The sequence below is a fragment of the Trichoderma asperellum genome, chromosome 3 (assembly GCF_020647865.1).
Source record: "Trichoderma asperellum chromosome 3, complete sequence".
NCBI lineage: Eukaryota > Fungi > Ascomycota > Sordariomycetes > Hypocreales > Hypocreaceae > Trichoderma > Trichoderma asperellum.
In genome coordinates this window covers 1,629,664-1,655,037 of record NC_089417.1, presented here as the reverse complement: position 1 = coordinate 1,655,037, position 25,374 = coordinate 1,629,664, and the positions used below count along the sequence as shown (strand labels likewise).

Sequence of the window (25,374 nt, the reverse complement as noted above, 5' to 3'; positions counted from 1 at the left end):
AGATATCAACATCAACGGGCTACAGAATGCAAACTAATGTACTCCGTATCCAAATGCCAACGTATTCTGCAGATGGGTGGCTTTTGGGTATCGACACGACACGACACGACACGTTGGCACAGGCTCATCTCTTGTTACGATTTGGCAGCCCCAAGATAGATAGAGCAGTTTAGCCAACTTAGTAGGTACTTACTATACCTACATGTAGACACAGTTGTGGGAGCACGAGACAGGGCTGCCTGATCAAAGTCAACCACCATCACCTGCACTCACCTCGACTTGAGGCTGAATTTGGACGCCAAACCGCCTCATCTCGAGGCCTCCTCCGCCTCGCGGCGCCTAGACGCGGCCAACCCAACCATGTGAACGTTTTGCTGCTAGCTGCCTGCCCAGAGCCACTGGCACATGCCTGCTTAGGTGCTCGTGCCTCTCCAAGCCCTACCAGGCCTATCAGCGCGCGGCTCAAGCTTCGCTTGGATGGGGTCTATCCGCCGCCGATTCGTTAGCGGCTGGCCAGCTGTAGAGGCGGCCATCTCCGTCGAGCGCCCTCGAAGCCTCGATTTCGGTGGGTTTGGCAGGTCGATAAGCCACAGCCGATAAGATTTTATGCTGCACCCTGACCGTCAATTTACATGCTCTACGGGATTCCACCTTCTACTCATCGATCAACACTCGTTTCGCTCCCCCTCTATTCCGCCATCTTCTCTGCTCTTGCAACTGCCTGCGTCTGTGGCAGCGTCTTCTGGTCCTGGTGCCAGCAAAAACTCGTCTTTGGCGACTACCGAGTGGGGATCACGCGAGCCGTTTCCCACTTCATCTGCTACTCTGTACCCTAAGATAAAAAGCGTAATCCTGTGCCTGTTCTTGCTCGTAACGGCGGCCTGTCGGTGAATCAACCAACCCACGGCTCGGGCCAGCACTTGTCCTGGTGGTAGAAATGTCGCAGCTCGAGAGCCATGTCACGGTTCAGAAGCGTGCTTACTACTCCCCGCCGTGGGCAGACGTGAGCATCATTGCCGTTGCTGGCAGCTCAGGCTCCGGCAAGTCGACGCTGTCTCAGACGATAGTGAAGAAGCTCAACCTGCCATGGGTCGTCATTCTTTCTATGGCATGAGCACCCCAGGAAACGCAGCCGGCCTTGAACACCATAACTAATGATAACGCCAGGACTCGTTCTATAAGACTTTGACCCCTGCCCAATCCAAGCTGGCATTTGCCAATGAGTACGATTTCGACTCCCCAGAGGTATGCGTCAGATCCCAATGTGGTTTTTTGCTGGTTTATATGGTATTGCAAGTATTACGTCTCTTACGATCAGACGCTTAAAATTTGTCTTTTGTAGGCCATTGATTTTGACGCTCTCATCGCCACTCTACGGGACTTGAAGGCTGGGTAACCATGATCTGCGAAATGGAGCCAACATTGAACATCGTTGTTAACTCAACCCTTCCAGGAAGCGAGCAGAAATTCCTGTGTACTCCTTCGCCAAGCATGCACGACTAGAAAACACCACATCTATTTACTCCCCACACGTACTCGTCTTGGAAGGCATTTTTGCCCTCTATGACCCACGAGTTCGTGAGCTATGTGATATGGCAGTATGTTTGCTTACAAATGACACTACTAAACAAGTTCTGACAGGCATTTAGATATACTGCGAAGCTGATGCAGACACCTGCTTGTCTCGGAGAAGTAAGACATTTTCTTTGCCGTAGTTTTATGAAGCGACAGCGCAAAATACTCACCACTATCCTATCAGTTGTTCGAGATGTTCGGGAACGAGGCCGAGATGTCGAAGGCTGTATTAAACAGTGGTTCGCTTTTGTGAAGCCGAACTTTGAGAAGGTAAGACTTCCCAATGGAGCGGCTTTTCAACGTGGCTCATCTCATATAAATTAGTACGTCGAGCCACAACGTAAGGTGGCCGATTTAATTGTACCACGAGGAATCGAGAACCAAGTAGCACTGGGTAAGTCAAACTTGACGTCTTTTTTTCACCTCCAAGTTTTCCTTTTTCTCTATGAAGAAGGTGCTAAGTGATATAAAGATATGATGGTTCAATTCATCGAAAAGAAGCTCTTTGTGAAGTCAACGCACCATCGAGAAGCTCTGGCTAGGCTTGAGGTCAGAGATAGAGATGAGCCCCTCTCCGACCGTGTCGTGGTCATGAGCGAAGCACCGCAAATCAAATTCATGAACACAATTCTTCAAGACATAGACACTACCGCCGAGGACTTTATCTTTTATTTCGATCGCCTTGCCGCTCTAATCATTGAACAGTAGGTCCAATATGCAGCGCACTTGATCCGAATAGAAATGTGTACTTACTCTAAAATAGGGCTCTGAACAATGTCCAGTTCGAAGAAGCGACAATAGAGACGCCACCGGGCTATAAGTACAACGGTCTGCGGCCCAAGGGAGAAGTCAGCGCTGTAATTGTGCTCCGAGGAGGATCAGCTTTTGAACCAGCGCTCAGAAAGACTATCCCAGACTGCAGAACAGGGCGACTTCTGATCCAGTCCAGCTATTCTACTGGCGAGCCGGAACTTCATTATCTGCGTCTCCCAGAGGATATCCACGAACATGAAAGCGTGTTGCTGCTCGACACCCAGATGGCCAGTGGAGGAGCAGCTCTCATGGCAGTTCAGGTTCTAGTCGACCATGGCGTCGCTTTGGAACGTATCGTCCTGGCAACTTATTCCGCTGGAAAAGTTGGCTTGCATAGGTTGATGACGGTATTCCCAGAGATTACGGCCGTGGTGTGCAATCTTCTACCCCACCAAGAGCAGCGGTGGGTTGAAAAGAGATATTTCCGTTGTTGAGCGACGTGCAAATTCCAAAAATCTACATCATGACGCTATTCTGCTTGCATAGTACACGACGAGATTGATGCTTCTTTTGAGACCCAGTGGGACAACAGGTGCTAGCTGCCGACGACGACAATGGCCCTGATGATGACATGAATGCACAAGTGCTTGGATGCGTGAATGGATGCCCTGCGACTCATACACATATGGTGATGTTAAACAAAGAAGAGAGTGACTGCGGGTGCTTCATTTTGCAAATTATCATTTTATCGGTATTTGCATAGCTAGAGTTATAAGGAGAGTTGGCTCTCCCTCGTTTTTCTTTTCAGCTACTAGTATAACTCACCTGTCGGAAGAGTTGCCGGGCTGCAGGCCCGTGTCGGCGGCCGCGATATCGCCGCGAGGCCGAACCTCAGCAACCGACGTCCGGCTTTCCGTCCTCTCGACGCACACGGCGACATCGGTGGCTGGCTGGAGACTCTTGTTTCTTTTATTTCTCTTTCCTTTTCTCTTTTCCATATCCTCTCTTCCCCCCCCCCCCCCCCTTTTTTTTTTTTTCCCTTTTTCCCCTCTTCCATCTCTTTTTCTATATGAGGACCCTATTTTAGCTTGTCTTCTGGGTACCTCGATGCATAATCTTGGCTTTCAATATTTCTACCCTAATAATCAACAGCATACAGAGCACGCACGTAATAATAGTTGATAGCAAGTTGTCATGGTCGCAGCACAATTAGAATCTTGCCTCCACTCCATATGCCTCCCATGCGTCACAAATCTGCATTTCCACGGAAAAGGGCATCATCGGTAGGCGAGGTTGCATCAGCGGATCGCTCAAGCGATCGCATATCGGCGTTCCTAGGTCGCTAAAAAAGCGCCAAAGAGATACGCAGTTTGGATCTTTAGTGGGGGCTGTAGCCCAATGCTTGGGCCTATGACGACATGAGCTTCGCCGGCATATCCAGAGTAGCGTAGTCCAGTTAATAAAGGGCCGACCTATATCAATCGCAAAAGGCGCGCTTTGCGTTCGTGCGTAAAGGAGGATGTCCCTTGATAAATCTCGCATAATCGCATTCCATTGCTATAGACGGACGGCGTCGGCGTCGTGCACCAACGTATAGAATATCGAAGCATTGGCTATTTGCTTGAAACAAGCTACTGCTTCTTGCGTTTTCAAGCTCCCGCAAATCGATCAATTGGCACGAGGGGCTGGCCTTGGGCTCTCATGGTGAGCGACTCGTATCGGCCCAATTGACCTGCTGTCGACGATGCCGGTGACCTCAGCGAAGGCGCTGGGATCCCTCCGCCTGGCAGCGAGTGGCGTCACCAGGCAACGTCTCTGCCTCTCCACCAGCTCGCGCACAGCCGCCACTGCCGCGAGATGTACACAACTGAGAAGCTTCACTAAGCTCTACACCCGACCCAGAACAGCCGCCTTGGCCGCGAACTCGACCGAGCGACTCCAACTCCAGTCCCAGCTGCCACACCCCAGCCTCGTGCTCGCTCGTGCGCTGTCCGGAAAGCCGCTACCCCAGCGCAAGTCATGGCTGCTCAACTTCCTCTACCGAGCTGCTGCGTGGGTTGGCATCTCAATTGTTGTCCTGGGCGGCGGTGTCCTGGGCTTCTTTCTGTACGATGCTAGCACCTACAAAGAACATGTCACGCAGAGCGATATCGATGTGTCGCAGCTTGCGCTTCAGCCACGCCGCGGTGGCCCCAAGAACCTTCCAATCGCCGAGGTATTTATCGATGATGATGTGACCAAGAGCAAGCCCAGGCTGGTTATCCTGGGCGGTGGATGGGGCGGCGTGGCACTCCTCAAAGAATTGAACCCGGACGACTACAATGTCACCGTCATCTCCCCCGCAAACTATTTTCTCTTCACCCCTATGCTGCCATCCGCTACTGTGGGAACTCTGGAATTACGTTCGCTGGTGGAGCCAATTCGACGGATCATAAGTCGCGTGCATGGCCATTTTATACGAGCCAGGGCAGAAGACGTCGAGTTCTCAGAGAAGCTGGTCGAGGTCTCACAGCTTGATCACAAGGGCAAGGAGGTCCGCTTCTACGTCCCCTATGACAAACTAGTCGTTGCTGTTGGCTCTTCAACAAACCCTCACGGCGTCAAGGGACTGGAGAATGCCTTTTTCCTCAAAGATATCAACGATGCACGGATGATTCGAAACAAGGTCATTCAGAATCTTGAGCTTGCTTGTCTACCAACCACCTCAGATGACGAGCGCAAGCGGCTTCTTTCTTTCGTCGTCAGCGGTGGTGGACCGACCGGCGTCGAATTCGCTGCGGAGCTCTTTGATCTCCTGAATGAGGACTTGACCCGACACTTCCCCCGTTTGCTGCGCAACGAGATATCTGTTCACATCATTCAAAGCAGAGGCCATATTCTTAATACTTACGATGAGACGGTCTCTAAATATGCAGAGGAGCGGTTTAACCGTGACCAGATTGAGGTCCTCACCAATTCCCGAGTAAAGGAAGTTCAGCCCGACAAGATTATCTTCAGCCAGAAGCAGGAGGACGGATCTGTAATTACCAAAGAACTCCCAATCGGCTTCTGTCTGTGGTCTACTGGTGTCTCTCCAACTAGTCTTTCTCAGAAATTGGCGAAGAAGCTCGGTAGTGTCCAGACAAACCGACATGCGTTGGAGACAGATACCCACCTCCGCTTAAATGGTGCTCCTCTGGGCGATGTTTATGCCATTGGCGACTGTTCCACCGTCCAGAATAACGTGGCCGAGAGCATCGTTACCTTTCTCCGTAACCTCGCGTGGAAGCGCGGAATAGAACCGGAAAAGCTCCAGCTCCATTTCTCGGACTGGAGACAAGTTGCGCAGGACGTCAAGAAGCGATTTCCGCAGGCCATCAATCACCTTAAGCGTCTTGATAAGCTCTTCTTCGAATTCGACAAGGATCAGTCCGGAACTCTCGACTTTGGCGAGCTTCGGGAGCTACTTAATCAGATCGACAGCAAGCTGACATCGCTCCCCGCCACAGCTCAGCGTGCCCACCAGCAGGGATGCTACCTGGCCCACAAATTCAACAAGATGGCGAGGATCTCAGATGCAATGCTGGCAAACGATATCCGGGACGGCGATCTGGACGCTGCCATCTACAAGGCGTTTGAATACCGCCACCTGGGCAGCTTGGCATATATCGGAAACTCTGCCGTCTTCGACCTGGGCGAGGGCTGGAGCATGGCTGGTGGGCTCTGGGCTGTATATGCTTGGAGGTCAGTTTATTTTGCGCAGAGTGTGAGCTTCCGGACGAGAAGCTTGATGGCGATGGACTGGATGAAGCGAGGACTCTTTGGCAGAGGTATGTGCCGCTCTTTTTTACTTGACTTGCTCTCAGTTAATTGACTTGGATGCTAACGAAAACGAATTTTAGACCTTGTGGCTTTTTAAATGAATGCATTGCCTGCAATAAAGTGTGTTTCTCAAAAGCATGATGAACAAGGTTTAAGACGAAAATGTTCGCCAGGTTTAGAATCTAAAATTTGGTTTTAAATAGCGACGCGAAATTCGAGAAACTGTTTACCACGTATATAATGAATATATATCAAGTCCATCTTGTGTACGTTTCTTTCCATGCATAATCAGTGACTATGAGAACATTGCTCCATAATTTAAAAATATAACTTTTCAATTATGCAAAAAAAAAAATATATATAAACGCCATGATCTGAAGTCTTTAATTTAAAGAAAATCAAGCAAAAATTCAGAGTGCACGTACGGAAAGGAGAAGTCATTAGTTCTAATTTATATAACAAAATCTTTGTGCGTCCACTTCTCTGTAACCTTCTTCCTGGCCTGCTTCTTGAATGGAATATGTCTTCGGCTCTCCACCTTTCCTCTGAGCAGCATGCTTCTGTATCGGTCCTTGAGGAGGTTGCCCTCCGGTTTGAGCAGTCGCAGCGATTCCTGCAGCTCGTCTGGCAGAACAAGCTCCAGATCCTTCTCCGGGAGTTTGTACTTGCCCAGCTGCTTTCTTCGCAGCTTTTCCTCCCCAATCTCGCTGTCGGCGTCCGACTCCTCTGCTGCGGCTTGGGCCAGGACGAGGGCCTTCTGCTTCTCTTTATCCTCAACCTCTGCAGCAATTTCCTTGATGCGCTGCTCTTGCGCCCGGCGAGTCTTCATTTCAGCCTTGTGCTTCGCCAGTTGTTCCTCTTCCTTTCTGCGCTTGATACGATTCCGCTGAGCCTGCGTCTTGCGCTTGGGCTGCTTCGCGCTGGGCCTCTCATCCACGCCGGACTGGAAACCCTCCCACTCGGAATCTTCTTCCCACTCTGACATGTTGGCTCGCTCCTCGGCGGCATCTGCCTCGGCGGCTGACCTGGCTGCGGCTTCTAGCTTCGCGGCCTCTGCGGCCGCTGCTTCGAGGCGCTTCTGCTCGGCCTCAATGGCCTTGGTGCTCTCTTCTGCGAGACGCTTCTCGTATTCTGGGAAAGACGGGTTGTAGCTGTATCCGCCTGTAGGCTTTGGCACCGCGGGAAGCTGTTTTCCGTTGGAGAGGAGAGAAAGAGGCTGCTGCTTCATGGACTTGGGGACCTTGGCCTCAACCTTTTCGGGCAAAAAGTCGGTAGGGTCCTGGGCAACTGGCTCAGCAGGGGCATCCCACAGGTCAAAGGTAGCATCTTTGACTGCCACTGTGCTCTCGTGATGTCCGTCCGCCACTTTCCTCAGACGAGCCAACTCCTTGTGGGAAACCCAATCCGTGCGCTGGCGCTTGGCGGCGATGACTCCGTCGGTAGTTTTGTCGCCAGGGCGCTTTCGCATGGGGACCGCCGGCACGGCTGAGCGCTTGTTGATGATCTCGTCGGCCTTGAGGCCCTTCTTGACATGCTTGGGGAATTTCTGGGGGATCTTGGAGTCGCCTGCTACGTCGAGGACGAAGAGATCTTCGGATGCCTTTTCGCGAATGACACCACTGAAGACCCTGTTAGCATATTCCAGCTTCTATCAATATTGAATAGTATCGTACCCTCGGATGATTTCATCATTCAGCTCTCGAAGGCCCTCCTCGACCTCTGTAACGTCCACGTTCTTCCTCCATGCCTTCTTTCCTTTCCTGGATGGCTGGCTGAACTGTTTGGGGGCTTCGCCAGAGCCAGCCGTAGCTGAGCGAAGAACCGGCATTTTCTTTCTTTCTTTTTTTTTTTTTCTGGCGTTCTTCTGAAATTGGCTTATCGAAATGTGAAAAAATTGCGACAATATCCTTGGATATAATGCCCAACGGTGGCTATACCAGCTCGCAGTCGCAAATTTACAGTGTGGAGGACATTGGCTGGGCGATTCTGTCTTATCAGCAACTTTTCTCAAGATTTTTTAGCGGGTCCCCCACGAAACTCGACGGTCAAAGACAGCTAATCAATGCCGCTACGCTCCGTATCAGGCACTGAGGGCACGTTTATCGCGCAGCGGCAGGCTAGGCCCCATTTGGCCGCGTAAAGAACGGTTGGTTGGGTAGCGGGGCATGGCCTGTGGAGGGCCCGTTTTCTGAGCTGTCCACGGCCCAAAGTGGCTCGGGGTCCTAATATTGCCTGCTATTTATCCTGAAGCCTGGTGGCGGTCATTATCAACTGTCACCACCTCCTTTCGGGGCTGCCTAATATTCCACTGCTGGACAAGCTACGGCAAAGAACGGCATCAGAGACCAGACCTGTGCCCTGCGAAGATCCATCATCAAACAATTGGAAGCGTTGCCTCTGTCCATCAGAAAGCAGCCCAACCAAAGTCTCTTTGGCAACTGCGGAATATCCAAAGCTAGCATCACAAACCACCACACGAAGCAGCCATGGCGCAGGCGGGATCATACAACAACCCCTTGAAGAAATTCAAGTATGTTGTCCTCATCTGCTCGTTTCTTCATCTCTATCCAAGGTAATAATGCTAATCCGGTATTGTCCAGGCTGGTCTTCTTGGGAGAACAAAGCGGTATGTGCCTATTGCCTGGCTCCACCTATATGGCGACTTCGTGACTGACCGATTCTACGGCGCAGTGGGCAAGACGTCTCTGATCACTCGATTTATGTACGACTCGTTCGATAATATGTACCAAGCAACAATTGGCATCGACTTTCTTTCAAAGGTATGGAGGGGAAAACACCAGTTCGTTCGCGTTATCTGCCGGTACCCGAGCCTAATGCCCAGTTATAGACCATGTATCTCGAAGACCGGACGGTACGACTACAGCTGTGGGATACCGCAGGACAAGAGCGATTCCGAAGTCTGATCCCTTCATACATTCGCGACTCAAGCGTTGCTGTTGTGGTTTACGATATCTCTAGTATGGAAATTCCCTTTTTCTTTTCCTCTTTACCGCCAAAACCCCCCCTCCTCCACTCACCCCTCCAAACTCGCGGTGAAGCCCCACCATCTTCCTACGGTTGGCTAACAACGCATACCACTACTTAGACGCAAAGTCATTCCAAAACACCAAGAAATGGATCGATGATGTCCGGGCCGAGAGAGGAAACGATGTGATTATTGTGCTGGTTGGCAACAAGACAGATCTCAACGACAAGCGAGAGGTCACAACTCAACAAGGAGAGGAGGAGGCCAAGAGGCAAGGCTTAAGGTTTGTTGAAACCAGTGCAAAGCTTGGCCACAACGTACAGAACCTTTTCAAGAGGATAGCGCAAGCTCTGCCTGGTATGGAGGGCTCCGACTCAGCTACTCAGGCCACCAACCAAAGTAAGATTTTTTTCCCCTGTATCCTTTGGGAACTATATCTGACTTTCATTCTTTTCACAGTGATTGATGTGCGGACGAACACACAACAGCCTCAGCAAGAAGGCTGCTCATGCTAAACGAAGATGTCAAGAATTTATGATGGAGTTTTGAAAGCTTAATAAGATAACCAACCAGTATCCCCATTTCAGCGTCGCTTCGCAGTCACGATGCATTTATGCCGAGGATAGGATATTTCATTCGAATTTGGCGAGTGCATGGGACTTTGTATAATACCTGCAACGGGGACAACGTGCCCACGATCGTTTATACACATACTAATACTCCTTTTCTGCTAATTCAGCGCTTCAACTTTTTTTCTTAAAACCGAATCCGTATAAACTGCTTCTCGAAGAAGAGATTGTGTCATGTGATTTGTCATGTGTTTGTTTCATCCTAGCTCGTCTTGGCTCTTCTATGACTGGCTGAATGACGGCAACTGTGGGGCGTTCAGCCTTCAATGTGGCTAAGCGCGCTTTTGGGCGTCTCCTGGGCGCATCATCTCCGCCGTCGCCGAAATCTTTCGAGGTCCTGTCGCTTCTTCCGTCATTCTTTTTCCAGCGCCCAAACGTCACTTTCTGCCTGACGATAGACTTGCTTTGCTTTGTTTTTCTGGCGTAGACCTTGACGGCGGCGGAAAATCTATCCATCATGTCGAAGTTTACGAGGCTTTATTTGCGGATACCCCGTCCGAAGGTAGGCATTTCCGGGCTGTTACCTGTGACAACCTCTTCCATCTGGTCAGGAAGTTGTCAAGTTGGCGAAGCATGAAAGTCGTGGTGCTGATGGTTAGCGACAATAGACCCTCTTTGGCTTCATCAGCCTCCAGACCGGTACCGAATTGATTTCCCTGGCGCTGGTCTTCAACAAGGTCACCGGCGTTTATGGCCTTCTTGCTATTCTTACTGGATTTCAACTCTCGCTATTCCAACTTACGACTTACATTTACTGTATCGGAATCCTCGGCACCCTCGTCTACCTAATTCCACATATCCGAAAGCAGACTGCGTTCGAGTGCCTGGCCTTGGCGTGGCTGTATGTGATCGATACTGCTATCAACTGTGCCTCTACATTGGCTTTTGGAATGGACTGGTACTTTGCCAACGCTGCATCATCGACCGGGTCTGGAATCAAGCCTTCAAGCCTGCCTGATATTGTTGCCGAAGGGATGGAAGGTCTTCGACGTGAAACTGCCATGCACGGAGATGCTGTGCCCCAGGAGACGGCAGCCAGCATGATTCTCATCACCGGGTTGACCTTGATCCGAGTTTACTTCAGCCTGGTTGTCATGAATTATGCACGGCAGGTGCTGCAGAAGTATATGCAGCTGATGATCCTCGAGGGACCTGGTGTTGACGATCATGTGGGACCTTTCGCTACCGACCTGCCTGACGGTGAAGGCCGGAGGGGTCAGCTTGGCCGAACCATGGTGTCTTTTGGACGCAACTACTGGATGGATTATTCCGAGGCGGGAGAGTGGACCGTCGGAGGTACAAGCCGGAAGCCTAGCTCAGTCGGAACTCTGGCCGGCGAAGTATAAGAGATGAGGGAGGGAGCGAGAGAGACAGGATAAATCAGGTCAAGACAAGACAAGATAATCAGATAGTAGATGCTTGCGCAAAGAGACTAGAGAAAGTTGGCGATGTAGACGGAGAGAAGGACAAGGTGAAGGAGAGGCGGGGGCGTATGAAATGACGCGATTGGACCCCCGCCATTCATCATCGAAAGAAAGAGAAAGGCTCGGCATTATTTTGGGATTTTTTTTTTTTCCTATTTTGGGCGGTCACGGGTGTGGCCTTAATTATTTAATACATAAAGCATATTGGTATACCCAGCAGAAACCGAAATAGTGTCCAGCTTGATTAGTTTAGAATCTCTTTACGCACGGTCCAGTATGTGGCGCAGTGTGGCTTGTACAGTGTGGTAAACGTCGAGATACTACCTACATACATTCTTAAACTGGGCCTAATATCTTCAGACACTGAATTCTAGGTTCTTTGTTCCTTCTTTTGCTTCTCATGGAACACTGTACATTCTCTTTGTGTGCAGGATTGGCATATCGGTCTGGCATGTTCCTAGGGTACGTATTGACTGTTGTATCATAAGAGGTCAGGCTGTAACACTTATACAGCCAGTTATAGATAAGGCATTCAATAGATTACAGTTTGGGATATTCAATACTTTCCCTACCTGTAACAAGTAGGGCCCCTAGCCCCCTTGGCCTATTCAGCAATATATTACAACGAAAAAAGTTAATCCCTTGGAGATTCTCAATATTACTCATCGTTTAAAAAAACACGAGTTGTCACTTGAACGGACTTTATCATGCAATGGAGGCCTCCATAGCAATTGACTATCAAGGTATCTAAAAAAGCGTGTAAAGAGGTAAACTTGTAGATCCAGCTGCAGAATCTGGCTTTGTGTGGCTCGTTTGCCTCATGAACAAGCTAGTGAAGCAGCTTTTGGCTGAGTGTTTGTTCCATAGTTAAAAGTAGTTTTTGGGAGATGTCTAATATATGTCTGTATACGATTATACCCAATCGGTTGGCGATAAATTGGGGATGGAACTCTAAATACAGCAAGCAAATGGCCCAATATTGTCGTTAAAACCAGGATAATGGACAAGGGGATTGTTAATACAAGGAAATGCTGCTGTAAAGCAATCGCATTCGCATTCGCAGCTCTGGTAGCTATTTCCAAATAGTAATACATTTCTTTAGTAATGAGCGAGCAGCTATTGTCATTGTTTGGGGGGGGGGGGGGGGGGGGGGGGGATACTTATGATGGGCTACTTACTGATAAAAGCGGCATCCACCAGCTGCATGATTCGGCTGAATCTATAATATCCGGCTGGCAAGATCCGTAGGGATCGATTCTAAATTAAAAGGAACTAGAATCAGTCTTGTTAACCTAAGAAGGGAAGACATACGGCATCTTTCGAAATAACAGAGAGACTTGTGCAAGCGCTAAAATTGTTATTTATGCATGCAAGTACAGCAGCGCCATTAAGATCCTTAATAAGCAAGACAAGTTTTTCTCTTTCGTCTAGTATAGACTTACTATTTAAGGTCATATGAGGTGTATAAACCCTAAAGGGTAAGACATGTGCCTCTCCCTTAATACACAAGCTTGCCCTGAGTATCACAACCCAACATTGTCTCAACTATACTACTATAACAACACCAGGAGCAGAAAAAGGCAAAATCTCAGAATATATATATACATAAGTCAAAATCCTACAAAAGAGCTGGTACACTATTGATCTTCCGCTAGTATATAGTCGGTAATATTATGGACTAATTGTTCAATGAGAAATTGGAAGAAGATCTCTGAGTCAAAAACCTACGGCAAGTGCCAGAGTGATTATGAGATCACGAAATCGTCCCAAGTGATAGGAACTCCCCCAAACTTAATAAGATGCCAGGCAAGGATGTTGGATAGCTGCGTAACTTTGCCTAATTTAGAAGGTAGCACCTACCTAAGGGCGCTCCCTTCAACATGTTCTTTTGAACCTCATGCCTGAGACCTGTGATTACGACTTGGCTGTGAGATGTGTATGACCACATTCTATCTTAAGATTTACACTTGTTAAGAATTGTCCTTTAACTGTATAGGCCACGGCCTCACAGTGTGGCCCATTCCCTAAGAGGTTCAACATATATAAGGTCGGACACTTATTTCGGTTTCACGGTACCGCAGTGCTGGGATTGCAAGCAAATCTAGAGCCAGTGGTACTTGTTGCATTATTTAATTTGCACTGTACTAGCCACAAGCCCCCATATAGACTGGTCCGTGCGTAAAAAGATTCTAAACTACTAAACCACTTACAGTATTTCGGTTTATACATTCTGCAATGCTACTATTAGTATGCTTATAGGGTGCGGCAGAGACATGCTCATAGTAAGAACAGAGCCACGGAAAACAGCTCCGACGGCCGGGCCCTGCTGTTTGCTCGGCATTCGGGGGTACTAGTGACTGGCTTACCAGCCGCTACCGGGGCGTCTGCTTGGTTGGATGGCAGAGGAATGGACGAATGAGGTTGCTCGGCTCGTCGGTGCCCTCTACAAGGTGACGGAAGTCGGAGAGGAACTAATTCAAGCCAAGGGTCCCGCTCAGCCTAATAGCGATAGATCAATGGTGGATTTGCAGAATAGCTGTTGGAATAGGCGTGTCTGCGGCATGGCTGCGGCGAGAGCGGCGGTCCAGCAGATGCTGAACTGGGTTTAGTGTTGATGGCGTCAGTTGAGGGCCTGAATTCGAGCAAACGAAAAGGTTTGAATGTGGTAACAGAAGCTGGGCGAGAGAGGATTCGAAGATTTGGTTGCTTTACGAGCTGATTGATTATTCACTATAGTAGGTACTTTACTTGCCTAGGTACACTCACATGGCAGAGATGCGTCTTATCCTAGTACTATAAGATAGGTATCTATGGTTAGCCTTGATATCGAAAGGAAGGCGCCATGTGTTAGTCCTGGAACTTCCATGATGGATCGGAACAAAGAAAAAAAAAATATCCCTCTCCCTCTACATTAACAATCCCCCATTCCTGGGCAGGCGAAATCCTCTTTAGCTAGGTACCTATCCATACTACCGCTGTCGCATCACAACGAATCTGACGACAGGGATTTGTCAGAGAGCGATTTCGCCATCGCCGCCGTCCTATGGCTGCGCTCTGGCGGGTGGCGCCCACGCAAGACTTGCGCACAACTCCAAAGCGCTAAGCGATCACGCAATCCTCGAAAACTCGGGCTTCTGCGGGGAATGGAAATTTGGCTGAGGCCAGGCAGTGGAGCCTGGAGAGGCTTTTGGGAAAATTGAAAGCAGTCAGTAGTAGCAATTTAGCATTGACTGAAGGCACGGATGGCTTTTGCGGGATCGACTGGGGGTGAATTGGCTGTTGTCGAAACGGGTCACGTCTTATAACTAAAACGATCTCACCATTCCTCTTCACGTCGTTTCTCCAGACCTCTCCCCCAAGGGATTTTTCTGTTTTTCTTTCTTTCTTCTTTCTTCTGCATCTCTTCGCTTTCCTTGCCCTTCCTTTTGACCCTGTAGAGGCTTCATCTCAGTCTCTCAAAAGCCTTGAACGATCAGTTCGAGGCACCGGATAGAAAAGGGCATGGCGACCTCGGTTCAGATCCGCACGCCTGAAGAGGCCGGTGAGTCAATGATTTACTATGGAATACACGACGACAGTTTCTTTCTTTCTATTATTTTAAATGCATCTCTGTGATTGAAGCTGGACTAACGTTGCTGTTCTTCTGTTCTTTGCAGCCGCGAGAATCGCCTACTTGTCCAGCGATGTCGTCATTTCCGTGCAGCCGTCATTGGCTGCCGATTCTGAGTTTTCCTCGCACCTGAAGCGGTTTGCCAGCCGCAAGGATCGAGGAATTGTCGCAGCTACTGAGGACACTGTGCCAGAGGTTAGTATTTGACGATTTTTTTCCAGCCCCGGAATGCTCGTTGTCGTGGTGGGTGGGCTCTTCTGCCGCGCTTGCACCTAATCATCTCACCCTGACGACGACCCGATCCTGGTCTACCGACAGTCCGAAGGCTGCCATTGAAGCGTGAAAACTCACTAACCACTAACTGAATACAGATCCAACACGTCCGCCATAACAATGACCCATTACTCTCTGTCTTTGCTCCCATCCGCTCAGGCAAGCTCGTCTCTGTCACCACCTCATCTTCCATCCTCCTCCCCTCCATCTCTCACCTCTACAAGCTCGCCAGCTACCCTGTTGTCCTGCATGTCTCCCTCCAGCCACGTGGCTTTGCCGACTACTCCGTCATCACCTCCATTCGAAACTCAGGATGGACGTTCCTCCAGTCCGAGACTCTCCAGGAGGCTCAGGATATGGCCATTACTGCCCATGCCTTGGCTCTGCGCACCGGCAAGGCCGTCATTCACTTCTTCTCTCCAGATACTTCAGCTCGTGATGAGCCCATCGGCCTAGAGGACTTTACCGTAGTCAGGGCTGTGCTCGATATCGAAGGTGTCAGGAGATTCCAGGCCAGCACCATCAAGGCCACTGGCTTATACGCCGACGACGGACATGTTGCCGTTTCCTCGGACCTCCAGGAAGTCGAGGCTGGCAGCTCAGAGAAGGCCTCAGGCCTTCAGCAATCAACCGTCTCACTCGCTTCCAAGGCCGCATCTGAGCAGTCTGCCAGGACCAGCCAGGCTAGCAGCTCCAGTACCCCTATTGGCGCTTCATCTGTTGCCACCACTGTTGAGACTACTGTTCCTAGAGTGACATCTGAGGATGTCTACACATGCGCCTCTCGCATCTGGGAGCAGTTGAACACCGCTCTTGGAAGACAATACAACGCCTTCGAGTACACTGGACCAGCCAATGCGGAGAACTGCCTCTTCATCTTCGGATCCGACACTGGCGCTTTTGCTGAAGCCATTAACAGCGCGAAGCCTGATGACGTCTACGCTAAGATTGGTATCCTCACCCCTCGCCTGTACCGACCCTGGATCGGCTCCAAGCTCGTCTCCAGCATCCCCAACACCATCAGGAGGGTCGCCGTTCTGGAACAGATTCATAGAAAGACCACCAAATGGGGTCCCTTGTTGATTGACGTCTTGTCCTCCGTTAAGAGCGGCCCCGGCGGTGTTGAGACCATCGTTGGTCACCAGCTGGGATACATTGCCCCTGAGGCCACCACCCAGGCCCTCCGTGGCATCGTGCAAAATCTCACTGCTGAAAAGCCCATCCAGAACCTTGAAGTCGGTGTCAAGGAGGGACCAAGTGAGCCCGTTTCACAAGGCATTGAGGCCCCGAAGCTCGAGGTTGCCTATGGCAAGATTCTCGACCAGCTTTTTGGCAGCAGAGCCTATATTGCCAATGCCCTGGGATCTCAGGATGCCGGCATCTCTGCTACTGTATCTGCCAGCCCCGAATTCGGTTTCGGTTCCCTGTTAGCTAGAAAGGAATTGCGAGCCAACTTTATCGCCGAAGTCAAGCAGGCAGCAAGCAGCGCTGGTTCTACCAGCGAGGCTTTGAAGAGCTGGCTGGCACGATGGGCCGTCAACTCTGATGACCAGGCCAAGTCTGATCTCATTGCGGATGAGGTCATTGCCAAGCTGGAGCAGGACAACTCTCCCGAATCTCAGAAGCTTCTCTCCAACCGTGCCCTATTCCGAAAAGAGTCTCTGTGGCTGATGGGTTCTGACGCTTGGGCTTACGATCTTGGCAACTCTGGTGTGCACCACGTCCTTGCATCTGGCGAGAATGTCAACATGCTCATTATTGACTCGACGCCTTACTCCGAGAAGGCTCTGGCCGACGCCAACCGCAGAAAGAAGGACATTGGTTTGTACGCTATGCACTTCGGCAACGCCTACGTTGCCTCCACTGCTGTCTACAGCTCATACACCCAGGTCCTCCAGGCCCTGCTAGAGGCCGATAAGTTCAACGGCCCATCAGTTGTTTTGGCCTACCTGCCCTACTTTGGCGAGACCGACTCCCCTCTCACTGTTCTTCAGGAAACCAAGAGGGCTGTAGATACTGGATACTGGCCTCTGTACAGATGGAACCCGTCTAACGAGGCCAACGGCGAGCCTACCTTCTCGCTGGACTCTGAGCTCATCAAGAAGGAACTGAAGGCTTTCCTTGAGCGAGATAACCAACTGACCCAGCTCATGCAGAAGGAGCCTAGCTTTGCTTCCAACCTTGGCCAGGACTTTGGAACCGAGGTCCGCGCAGCACAGAAGAGGAAGGCAAAGGATGCCTACAACCAGCTTCTGGAAGGCCTTTTGGGTGCTCCCCTGACCATCCTGTATGCTTCCGATAACGGCAATGCCAGCAATTTGGCGAAGCGATTGGCCAATCGGGGTAGAGCCCGAGGCTTGAAGACGGCAGCCATGTCCATGGATGATTACCCGCTCGAAGATTTGCCAGGCGAAGAAAACATCGTCTTCATCACTTCAACCGCTGGACAGGGAGAGTTCCCTCAAGATGGTCTGGCGTTCTGGGACGCTATCAAGGACAACACTGATCTCGACTTGGCTACCGTCAACTACTCTGTATTTGGTCTGGGTGACAGCCACTACTGGCCACGCAAGGAAGACAAGATTTACTACAACAAGCCGGCCAAGGACCTTGACCGGGTTTTGAGCAACCTGGGTGGCAGGCGATTTGTTGATATTGGCCTGGGAGACGACCAGGATCCCGATGGCTTCCAGACCGGCTACCAGGACTGGGAGCCCAAGCTGTGGCAGGTCCTGGGCGTGGACAAGGTCGATGGCCTTCCCGATGAGCCCCCGCCAATTACCAACGAAGACATTAAGCTTGACTCCAACTTCCTTCGTGGTACTATCGCTGAGGAACTGAGGGATACATCTACTGGAGCCATCTCCGCCGCCAACTCTCAGCTAACTAAGTTCCATGGTACCTATATGCAAGACGACCGTGACGTCCGCGACGAGCGAAAGGCCCAAGGCTTGGAGCCTGCCTACAGCTTCATGGTTCGCTGCAGATTGCCGGGTGGTGTCGCTACTGCCGCGCAGTGGATTCAAATGGACGACATCAGCAACAAGCTTGGTAACGAGACGATGAAGCTTACTACTCGTCAGACATTCCAGTTTCACGGTGTTGTCAAGGGCAAACTGCGAGAGACTATGCAGGGCATTAACCGTGCACTCATGACCACAATCGCTGCTTGTGGTGACGTGAACCGTAACGTCATGTGCAGCACTCTGCCTTCTCAATCCAAGCTTCATCAAGAAGTTCACTCGTACGCCGCAAAGATCAGCAACCACTTGCTGCCTTCTACCAGCGCGTACCATGAGATCTGGCTGGCTGATGAGGACAACAAGAAGGTTCAGGTTGCAGGTGATGCTGTTAAGGATTTCGAGCCTCTGTACGGTCCCACCTACCTTCCCCGAAAGTTCAAGATCACCATTGCTATTCCTCCTTACAACGACACTGACGTCTATGCTCACGACATTGGTCTGATCGCTATCGTCAACGAGGCTGGCACCTTTGAGGGTTTCAACGTTCTTGCCGGAGGTGGCATGGGTGCCACTCACAACAACAAGAAGACATACCCCCAGCTAGGCCGCATGTTTGGCTTTGTTCCCAAGGACCAGATCCATCTTGCCTGCGAAAAGATCATGCTTGTCCAGCGTGACTTTGGTGACCGTAAGAACCGAAAGCACGCCCGTCTCAAGTACACCATCGACGACATGGGCGTCGAGGTCTTCAAGGGCAAGGTTGAGGAGCTGTGGGGCCAGAAGTTCGACACTCCCCGAGCTTTCGAGTTCAAGAGCAACGTTGATATCTTTGGCTGGCAGCGTGACGAGCTTGGCGTAAACCACTTCACCTTCTTCATCGAGAACGGACGTATCGAGGATACCCCTGACTTCCGCATGAAGACTGGTCTGCGAGAAATTGCCAAGGTTCACAAGGGCGATTTCCGCCTGACTGGCAACCAGCACCTTGTCCTCAGCGGCGTCAGCGACGAAGACGTCCCTGCCATGAAGGAGCTGATGAAGAAGTACAAGCTCGACAACCTCCAGTTCTCCGCTCTCCGCCTCAGCTCATCCGCCTGTGTTGCTTTCCCCACTTGCGGTCTCGCCATGGCCGAGTCTGAGCGTTATCTTCCCCAGCTGATTACCAAGCTTGAGGCTTGCATTGAGGAGAACGGCCTCCGCCAAGACTCCATCGTAATGCGTATGACTGGTTGCCCCAACGGCTGTGCTCGTCCCTGGCTCGCTGAGGTTGCCTTTGTTGGTAAGGCCTATGGCGCGTACAACATGTACCTCGGTGGAGGCTACCACGGTCAACGTCTGAACAAGCTGTACCGCGCCAGCATCAAGGAAGACGAGATCCTGACCATCATGAGAGGTCTGTTGAAGCGGTATGCGGTGGAGAGACAGGAGGGCGAGAGATTCGGTGACTTCTGCATTCGGGTTGGTCTCATCAACGAGACTACCGATGGCCAGAACTTCCACGACAACGTAAGTTTCTTCCTTTAATTATTTGTATTCCCCTTCGGCTCTTTGGAGGTGCATCTAATTTGGAGTTTCATTATGCTAACTAATTGATTGGCAGGTCGCGGAAGAAGAGGAGCCTGAGGAGGAGTAAATGATTTGAGATGATATGAGGCAAATTATAAGACGAAATATATATTTTTTGGGTCAAAACACATTGGGCGTTGGATATCATCAACTGAAAGCATCTCATCATTTAGTATTAAGTTAAATCAAGTTTTTTTTCAAATATGATGTAAATCGAGTAAAAAAAAAATAATGAAAAGCAAAACCAAACATTAGTCATGTATATGCCTATATCATGCAATCATCGACATCAGGAGCACATGAATCTGAAGCACATAAAATATATTCTCATCAATGTCTCATAATTTAATAACCATCATTATCCTTCCATCAAACCGCCTCCCCCACCATTTCTCATTAATACAATCTTTTCCTTTCCTTCTGCATTTCCCAAGAACCCAAGCCACCTTGATTCATACAGCATACCATGGATGCTCTCGCATCACCGGTATCTTTCCAACGTTAAGTAGCCATCAAACCCTCATTATAGACAGAGACATGCATCATACAGAGTATCCACATTGACAAACATTGTGCTTCTTTTTCTTTGCAACGATGAACAAAAAAAGAGGCAGGCATTCAATTCGAAAGAGCCTCCAAAAAACCCCAGTCTTTTCCAAACTTTGTATACTTGGTTCAACCATGCGTACCTCATATAGAGAGGCATGAGGAAGAGAAAAAAAAAAAAGACATGACCCACCCACCGACTCTCTATTTGCCAAAGGAGAGTAGAAGAAGAAAAAAGAAAGAAAAATCTCTCGATCATGTAGGACACAATCAAAAGAGGCCATACAAATCTAAAGAAACAGAACAATAATATCAAGATCTAAGGGTATTAGTAATGCTGCTTCCAACGCTGCTCATGGTTTCGCTAAGCTTCTCGCCTACGCCACCCGCCCAGCTGGGCAGCTTGAGGGTCATGCGAATTCTGCCTTCAACTATCAGATGAATGAGGTTGATTACAGCAAACGTGGTAGATCCAATAGCACGGAAGACAGCCAAGCCAGCCACACTCCATAGCAAGAAGCGGAGGTAGAAGTTGTTACCAATGCCCTTGTTACTATACACTTCCGAAATGGCCATGGCGAGAATGGCATTCAGCACCATCCATGACACGACCATGTAGGTTCGGACGCTCTTGTAGTAATCTTCCTGCAGCTGGGACTCGCTCGGGGGCTTCTCCGGGACTTCGACACGGTCACGCAGGTTGCGCAGAGCCTCGTCGTATCCGCTGTCGATATCAAGCTGCTCGCTGGGCATTTCAAGCTCGACAGTCTCGCCCTTACCAATAGCACCGCCCAAATCAGTCTTGATGACATTGTCACCCTTGGTGCCCCAGGTAACATCATGCGTGTTGCAGAAGGCGTAAACTTGAAGAGTGCAGATGTAGCTTGGCAGCAGAAGGAAGTATTGACCGGCAGAGGTAAACATGTGCCATGGATCGAGATAGAGGAACGACATGGCAAAGTACAGACCAATTGTCGACGCCATGGACACAATAAGATTCGTAAACACGTTGTTACCGAGTGTAAATGTAATGCCGCTTTCCTTGTGCGTGAACTGCCTGATGACAATGTAGATGATGGCGAAAGTCGTGTAAATCATGATGATGCTGTAGATAATCATACTGCTAAGATAAAGCTTTCTTGCGCCTTGTGGACGATTTCCGAGTGACAAGATGAACTGAATGGCGATGAGCAGGATGCATGTATATCTCAAAATGATGAATATGACATTTCCGATGCCGTGCCCAAACGGATCGACCGTGGGGTCTGCCAGCCCACCAGCGACGAAATAGAAAGCCAAGTAGAAGTTTGCGAGAGAGAAGTACGTGAAGAGCAGTTGAACAAATTGATAGACAAATTCAATGTAAAGAAGGACCTTGCGTGCAAGCGTATGATCAGTCTGTAGAATCTGTCGGAACTGGACAAGAGAGTAGACAGCGGCGAAGAAGGCGCCGTTCAGCCATCTTCTTCGCTGAGAGATAAATTCGGGAACAGAATCTACAGATTTAACATGTTAGTTTTCTGCTTTGTTTTAAGACAGGGCGGCAGATGTAACACTTGAAAATGAAAAGAAAAAAAAAAAAACTCGAAAAGCAACATACCGGGAACGTCAGTCTCTCCGTGGCAACCCTTGACGTATTTCAAAACCCATCTCTCGCCTCGCTTGGCTACGAGCTCCCAACAAAGGATACGATCTTCGGCCAGGTACATATTGGCAGTAAACACGTCGGCATGTTGACCGTGAAGCGTCTCACCCTTGAAGTACTGGCTCAACGGCCCATGGCCAGTTTCATCGTTTTGTAGCGCATGGTAACGGTAGGCACTGAGAGCACCGGGCAACACCGTAATGTATCCAAAGACAGACTCCAGAGGCTTATCCAAGATGTTGGACATCTTGTATTCGAAGTTCTGGGACGCAACTAGAGGGTTCAAAAGGTATGATCCGTATTTGCCCTTCATAGCCTTGATTTCACCACACGCTCCAGCAACGTTGGAGTCAAAGTCAAAAGCCTTCCAAAGATGGTACAGCGAAGTGCCTCCGGGGCGAGTTCCCACATCCAGAAGAATACAGACGTTGGGATTCAGGGCCTTGCCAAATGCGTTGAAGAACCAACGATGCGAGTTCAGCTTGCGCGAGTTCTTTTCTTTGAGACAAAAGATGATTTGGCACGGCACAATGCCTTTTTCGGCGCCCTTGAATTTGAGATCGGAGTCGAGTGAGACCTGTGTCGTGTATTCATAGACGTGAGCCTGCACGGCTCTGTTGTTGACAAAATTTTTGGCGATGCCGTGCTGGTACACTCCCATGGCCGCCAAAGCGTCCAGTGTGCGTGGGTGGATTTTCTCACGGCCATCGGAGATGATGCAGACGACAACCTTTTGCCAGCCATTCTCACCCCAGGTACGGGATCGAGATCGAGAACAGAAGTGGGATATATTCTTCATGACTGCATACATAGTCCTGGTGAAGAGAATCTCATCTTCATTGTACATGGTTATACAGATGAAGAGCTCGGTCTCTCGAGTCGTGCGACCAATGGCCTGCCGGAGCTTGTATCCCCTGTCGACAAAGTCATCCGGATCACAGGTCACAGCAGTGTACCTCATATGAGTGAATTCGACCTCGTCTCGTCGCGGCAGAAAGCTGTAAAGGATAGTTGGGATTTTACACTCCAGGACAAGCTCTCCGTTGATGAGGGGAACCTCTTTTTTGGCCATTTGCGGAGCGCGGACACCACGTCGCTCTTGGGCTCCATCAGGCGCAGGCCCGTAGTGCTCATATTTGTCGAAATACTCATTCTCTTCTCCCAGAGTTTCTTGGGAGCCTGAGTGGTATGAGTCGCGGTCATCGCCGTAAGCGCGGCCATCTTCTTCATCATAGTCGTAATGATCGTAATTATGTTCATAATGGCGGTTGTCGCTAAGATCTGACTCGGGACGAAAGATGTCTTCATCATCAGGGTGGTCATAGGGAATGGAAACAGTTATATCGTCTGTAAATTGCGAGGCTCGCGACGTGTTGCCAAAGCGAGGTGCCGGCGGCAGTGGACGGCGTGGGCTGCCGCCATACCTTGATGACGGTGTTCCTGGTCTGGGGCTACCGTTGATGTCTGAAGGCTCGTAAGAATCATGAGATGGCGGGGGGCGAGAATAGTCTGTCAGTCTCGATGCTGGAGACCACGGCCTATGAGGATCTCTAGTGTCGTAGGACATGTACGACCCATCTGGCGGCGGAATGCTGGGAGCATTGTCCCGAATAGACCCCGTCCGAGTGTGAGAGGACAAAACACTGGGTTCATATTGAGGTCGAGGTGATCGCATACTAATGGGCCTATCGTGTGAGCTTTTGGTCTTCCATCTTACTGTGGGTTTTTTCCTTTTTGGCGTTGTCTCTGCAGCAGCAGCAGCCTCCACTACGACTGGTTGTGGAGTTTGCTGCTGTACATCTGGTTGAGGAGAAGCCGGTTGAGAGGCTGGCTGGTCGGACGCGGATAGACTCCCTCGTCGTCGCCGGATTCGCTCACTTGGCCCCTCCGGGATGGTTGGTAAGGCTTCCGCCAGGTTTGGACTTGTTGGGCTGCGTTGCAACTTTGCAGTGTTGATCTTGCGAATCTGTTTGATATAAAGGGGAGGGGGGACGACAACATCAGGAGAAGGAGGATTGGGGAGATGGTGGACAGAAGGAGAGCCAGCAGGATGGTCATCCGCCGTGGCTGTTGCTTGCATGTCTGCCTCTGGCTTGGTCTCCAAGCTCGAGACGGCTCTTGGACACTCGTCGAAGGCCATGGTGGATGTCCTGGAACTGGATCCGTGGAGTTTCGAGGCCGTCTTGGGTTGCAAGGACAGCGTCGACAGGGACGACGGAGATGTATTTGGGGATGCCGGTGTTGCCAATGGCGACGGCGGTGTTACGTACGGTCTCTCAGCGGGCTCTTCCACAGATGTCAACAATCTGACGGCGGCGGCTCCATGGCCGGTGGGCGAGTCCAGTTCGTCGTCGTACGGCGGCAAACTATAATCGGCAGGTATGTCGGAGCGACGATGGCGGTCCATTGTCATGCAATGCCTGTGGGCGCGTGTTTTAAACTTTGGAATGCTGTTAGACTCAGAACTAAAGCCAGAACCAGAACCGAGCCAGGCGGCCTGCACCACCGGTGATCAAACCAAGGCCGAGTCGAGGCGTTGCTGTTCGATGCGGTGAGTTGGTTGTCTGGTCGGTGAAGGCGTTTGCCGCTGGGGGACGAGACCAAAGAACGAAAAGAAGATGGCAGCCCGCCAAAACAAGAAGATTTTGAGAGGTGCAACATCCAAATCCACCGGAGACCCGGGCTGCATAAAGATAAAGGCGGGAACCAGATGCAGCAGCTCTGGGGACAGGCGTGCATGCCAGCTGGAGCGTCCGCAGTGGAGCCCAGCCGCGCAGCTTGCGAGAGCTCGCCCGCCAAACAAAGCGTCGGGGTGGCCCGTTGGCGCGGCAACGGGCGATCGTGGGCGCAGCCTGGCCCGTAGCGACACGCAGCCCGGGAGGCCGGCCGCAGGAACCGCGCAATCGCTGCTTAGCCGCGCTGTTTGAAAACAAAGCGACGTGTACCTGACCCGAACCCCGGCCATCGATCGAGGCTGGGGCTTACAAGCATGTTTTGGGTTTGGCAATATCGCCGGCGCCGCGCAGGGGCGGTGAGGCAAACACGCAGACATCCATCACTTGCATGCAGGACAGCTACCCATCAGGGCGCTATCATGGTATGCAGATAACAGCCCTACCTGATAGTAGACACAACAATGCTGGCCAGAGTCCTTCAGCCGCCATCGCCAAATTACCATCTTCAGCAGAGACGCGCTAGTCTCGCTTTTCCAAGACACGGCTCTGGCGAGCTGGAGTTTTCTGCAGCGATATGCTGCATCGTAATCCAGTAGCGGTCTGTCTTGCAGCTGGTCTCCACAGCCAAGGCCAGGGGCAAGGCATCTTGACTGGCGCAGGTGCGAGCCCAGACATGAGCTTATTGTTGCAATTGCTGTATGTGTAGCATGTAGTATGTAGTATGTATCACCAAGTGAGTAAACCTCTGTCTATAATTAGAATTAGCACACCAAACTTCGAAAAGAGCTTCAAGCTTCCTACTCGTTCTTTTCACATCTACTCCGCCGCAGATATCCGTATAGATTAGTAGATATACGTGCATACCAGAGCGCCTATGGCATGGCTCTCATTCACGTGCAGCAGCATTGGTCCTCATCTGGGCTCTGCA

The 25,374-nt window shown here is 50.5% G+C and overlaps 7 protein-coding genes across 7 annotated transcripts; 5 read left to right on the top strand and 2 right to left on the bottom strand.

The window, feature by feature from the left end:
* Window positions 1-937: 937 nt before the first annotated feature.
* TrAFT101_005135 (uncharacterized protein) lies at window positions 938-2,822 on the top strand (the record flags this gene model as incomplete). Its single annotated transcript, XM_024905717.2, has 9 exons — window positions 938-1,108; window positions 1,168-1,245; window positions 1,343-1,392; window positions 1,454-1,598; window positions 1,650-1,692; window positions 1,760-1,845; window positions 1,900-1,969; window positions 2,048-2,279; window positions 2,339-2,822. 9 exons carry the CDS (start codon window positions 938-940, stop codon window positions 2,820-2,822), a joined length of 1,359 nt encoding a protein of 452 aa, XP_024759500.1.
* A 1,250-nt stretch (window positions 2,823-4,072) lies between these two features.
* Window positions 4,073-6,226, top strand: TrAFT101_005134 (uncharacterized protein; the record flags this gene model as incomplete). The annotated part of the gene is made up of 2 exons (XM_024909896.1): window positions 4,073-6,137; window positions 6,210-6,226. 2 exons carry the CDS (start codon window positions 4,073-4,075, stop codon window positions 6,224-6,226), a joined length of 2,082 nt encoding a protein of 693 aa, XP_024759502.1.
* Window positions 6,227-6,444: 218 nt separating this feature from the next.
* TrAFT101_005133 (uncharacterized protein) lies at window positions 6,445-8,183 on the bottom strand. The gene is made up of 2 exons (XM_024909897.2): window positions 7,803-8,183; window positions 6,445-7,748 (listed from the first exon to the last, which is right to left on the bottom strand). Exons 1-2 carry the CDS (start codon window positions 7,955-7,957, stop codon window positions 6,581-6,583), a joined length of 1,323 nt encoding a protein of 440 aa, XP_024759503.1. The 5' UTR covers window positions 7,958-8,183; the 3' UTR covers window positions 6,445-6,580.
* Window positions 8,184-8,615: 432 nt separating this feature from the next.
* RAB6A (Ras- protein Rab-6A) lies at window positions 8,616-9,630 on the top strand (the record flags this gene model as incomplete). The annotated part of the gene is made up of 6 exons (XM_024900436.1): window positions 8,616-8,659; window positions 8,730-8,755; window positions 8,821-8,909; window positions 8,978-9,107; window positions 9,236-9,514; window positions 9,575-9,630. 6 exons carry the CDS (start codon window positions 8,616-8,618, stop codon window positions 9,628-9,630), a joined length of 624 nt encoding a protein of 207 aa, XP_024759504.1.
* A 405-nt stretch (window positions 9,631-10,035) lies between these two features.
* TrAFT101_005131 (uncharacterized protein) lies at window positions 10,036-12,141 on the top strand. Its single transcript, XM_024900434.2, has 3 exons — window positions 10,036-10,246; window positions 10,353-11,630; window positions 11,682-12,141. The coding sequence occupies exons 1-2, from the start codon at window positions 10,202-10,204 to the stop codon at window positions 11,088-11,090; spliced, it is 783 nt and encodes a 260-aa protein (XP_024759505.1). The 5' UTR covers window positions 10,036-10,201; the 3' UTR covers window positions 11,091-11,630; window positions 11,682-12,141.
* Window positions 12,142-13,437: 1,296 nt separating this feature from the next.
* Window positions 13,438-20,063, top strand: TrAFT101_005130 (uncharacterized protein). Its single transcript, XM_024900352.2, has 6 exons — window positions 13,438-13,903; window positions 13,973-14,124; window positions 14,184-14,709; window positions 14,825-14,973; window positions 15,150-19,520; window positions 19,615-20,063. The coding sequence occupies exons 3-6, from the start codon at window positions 14,670-14,672 to the stop codon at window positions 19,645-19,647; spliced, it is 4,593 nt and encodes a 1,530-aa protein (XP_024759506.1). The 5' UTR covers window positions 13,438-13,903; window positions 13,973-14,124; window positions 14,184-14,669; the 3' UTR covers window positions 19,648-20,063.
* On the bottom strand, window positions 19,846-24,557 carry CHS2 (Chitin synthase, class 2). Its single transcript, XM_024902580.2, has 3 exons — window positions 24,042-24,557; window positions 21,727-23,447; window positions 19,846-21,622 (listed from the first exon to the last, which is right to left on the bottom strand). The coding sequence occupies exons 1-3, from the start codon at window positions 24,182-24,184 to the stop codon at window positions 20,439-20,441; spliced, it is 3,048 nt and encodes a 1,015-aa protein (XP_024759507.1). The 5' UTR covers window positions 24,185-24,557; the 3' UTR covers window positions 19,846-20,438.
* Window positions 24,558-25,374: the final 817 nt, after the last annotated feature.

Coding starts and splice junctions, on each gene's coding strand:
- TrAFT101_005133 (XM_024909897.2), bottom strand. CDS start 7,957: ATGCCGGTTCTTCGCTCAGCTACGGCTGGCTCTGGCGAAGCCCCCAAA. Junction 7,749..7,802: donor AATGATGAAATCATCCGAGG/GTACGATACTAT, acceptor CAGGGTCTTCAG/TGGTGTCATTCGCGAAAAGG.
- TrAFT101_005130 (XM_024900352.2), top strand. CDS start 14,670: ATGGCGACCTCGGTTCAGATCCGCACGCCTGAAGAGGCCG. Junction 14,710..14,824: donor CCGCACGCCTGAAGAGGCCG/GTGAGTCAATGA, acceptor TGTTCTTTGCAG/CCGCGAGAATCGCCTACTTG. Junction 14,974..15,149: donor CTGAGGACACTGTGCCAGAG/GTTAGTATTTGA, acceptor AACTGAATACAG/ATCCAACACGTCCGCCATAA.
- TrAFT101_005131 (XM_024900434.2), top strand. CDS start 10,202: ATGTCGAAGTTTACGAGGCTTTATTTGCGGATACCCCGTCCGAAG. Junction 10,247..10,352: donor TGCGGATACCCCGTCCGAAG/GTAGGCATTTCC, acceptor TAGCGACAATAG/ACCCTCTTTGGCTTCATCAG.
- CHS2 (XM_024902580.2), bottom strand. CDS start 24,184: ATGACAATGGACCGCCATCGTCGCTCCGACATACCTGCCGATTATAGT. Junction 23,448..24,041: donor GAAGAGCCCGCTGAGAGACC/GTACGTAACACC, acceptor TAGGCCCATTAG/TATGCGATCACCTCGACCTC. Junction 21,623..21,726: donor CGGAGAGACTGACGTTCCCG/GTATGTTGCTTT, acceptor TTAAATCTGTAG/ATTCTGTTCCCGAATTTATC.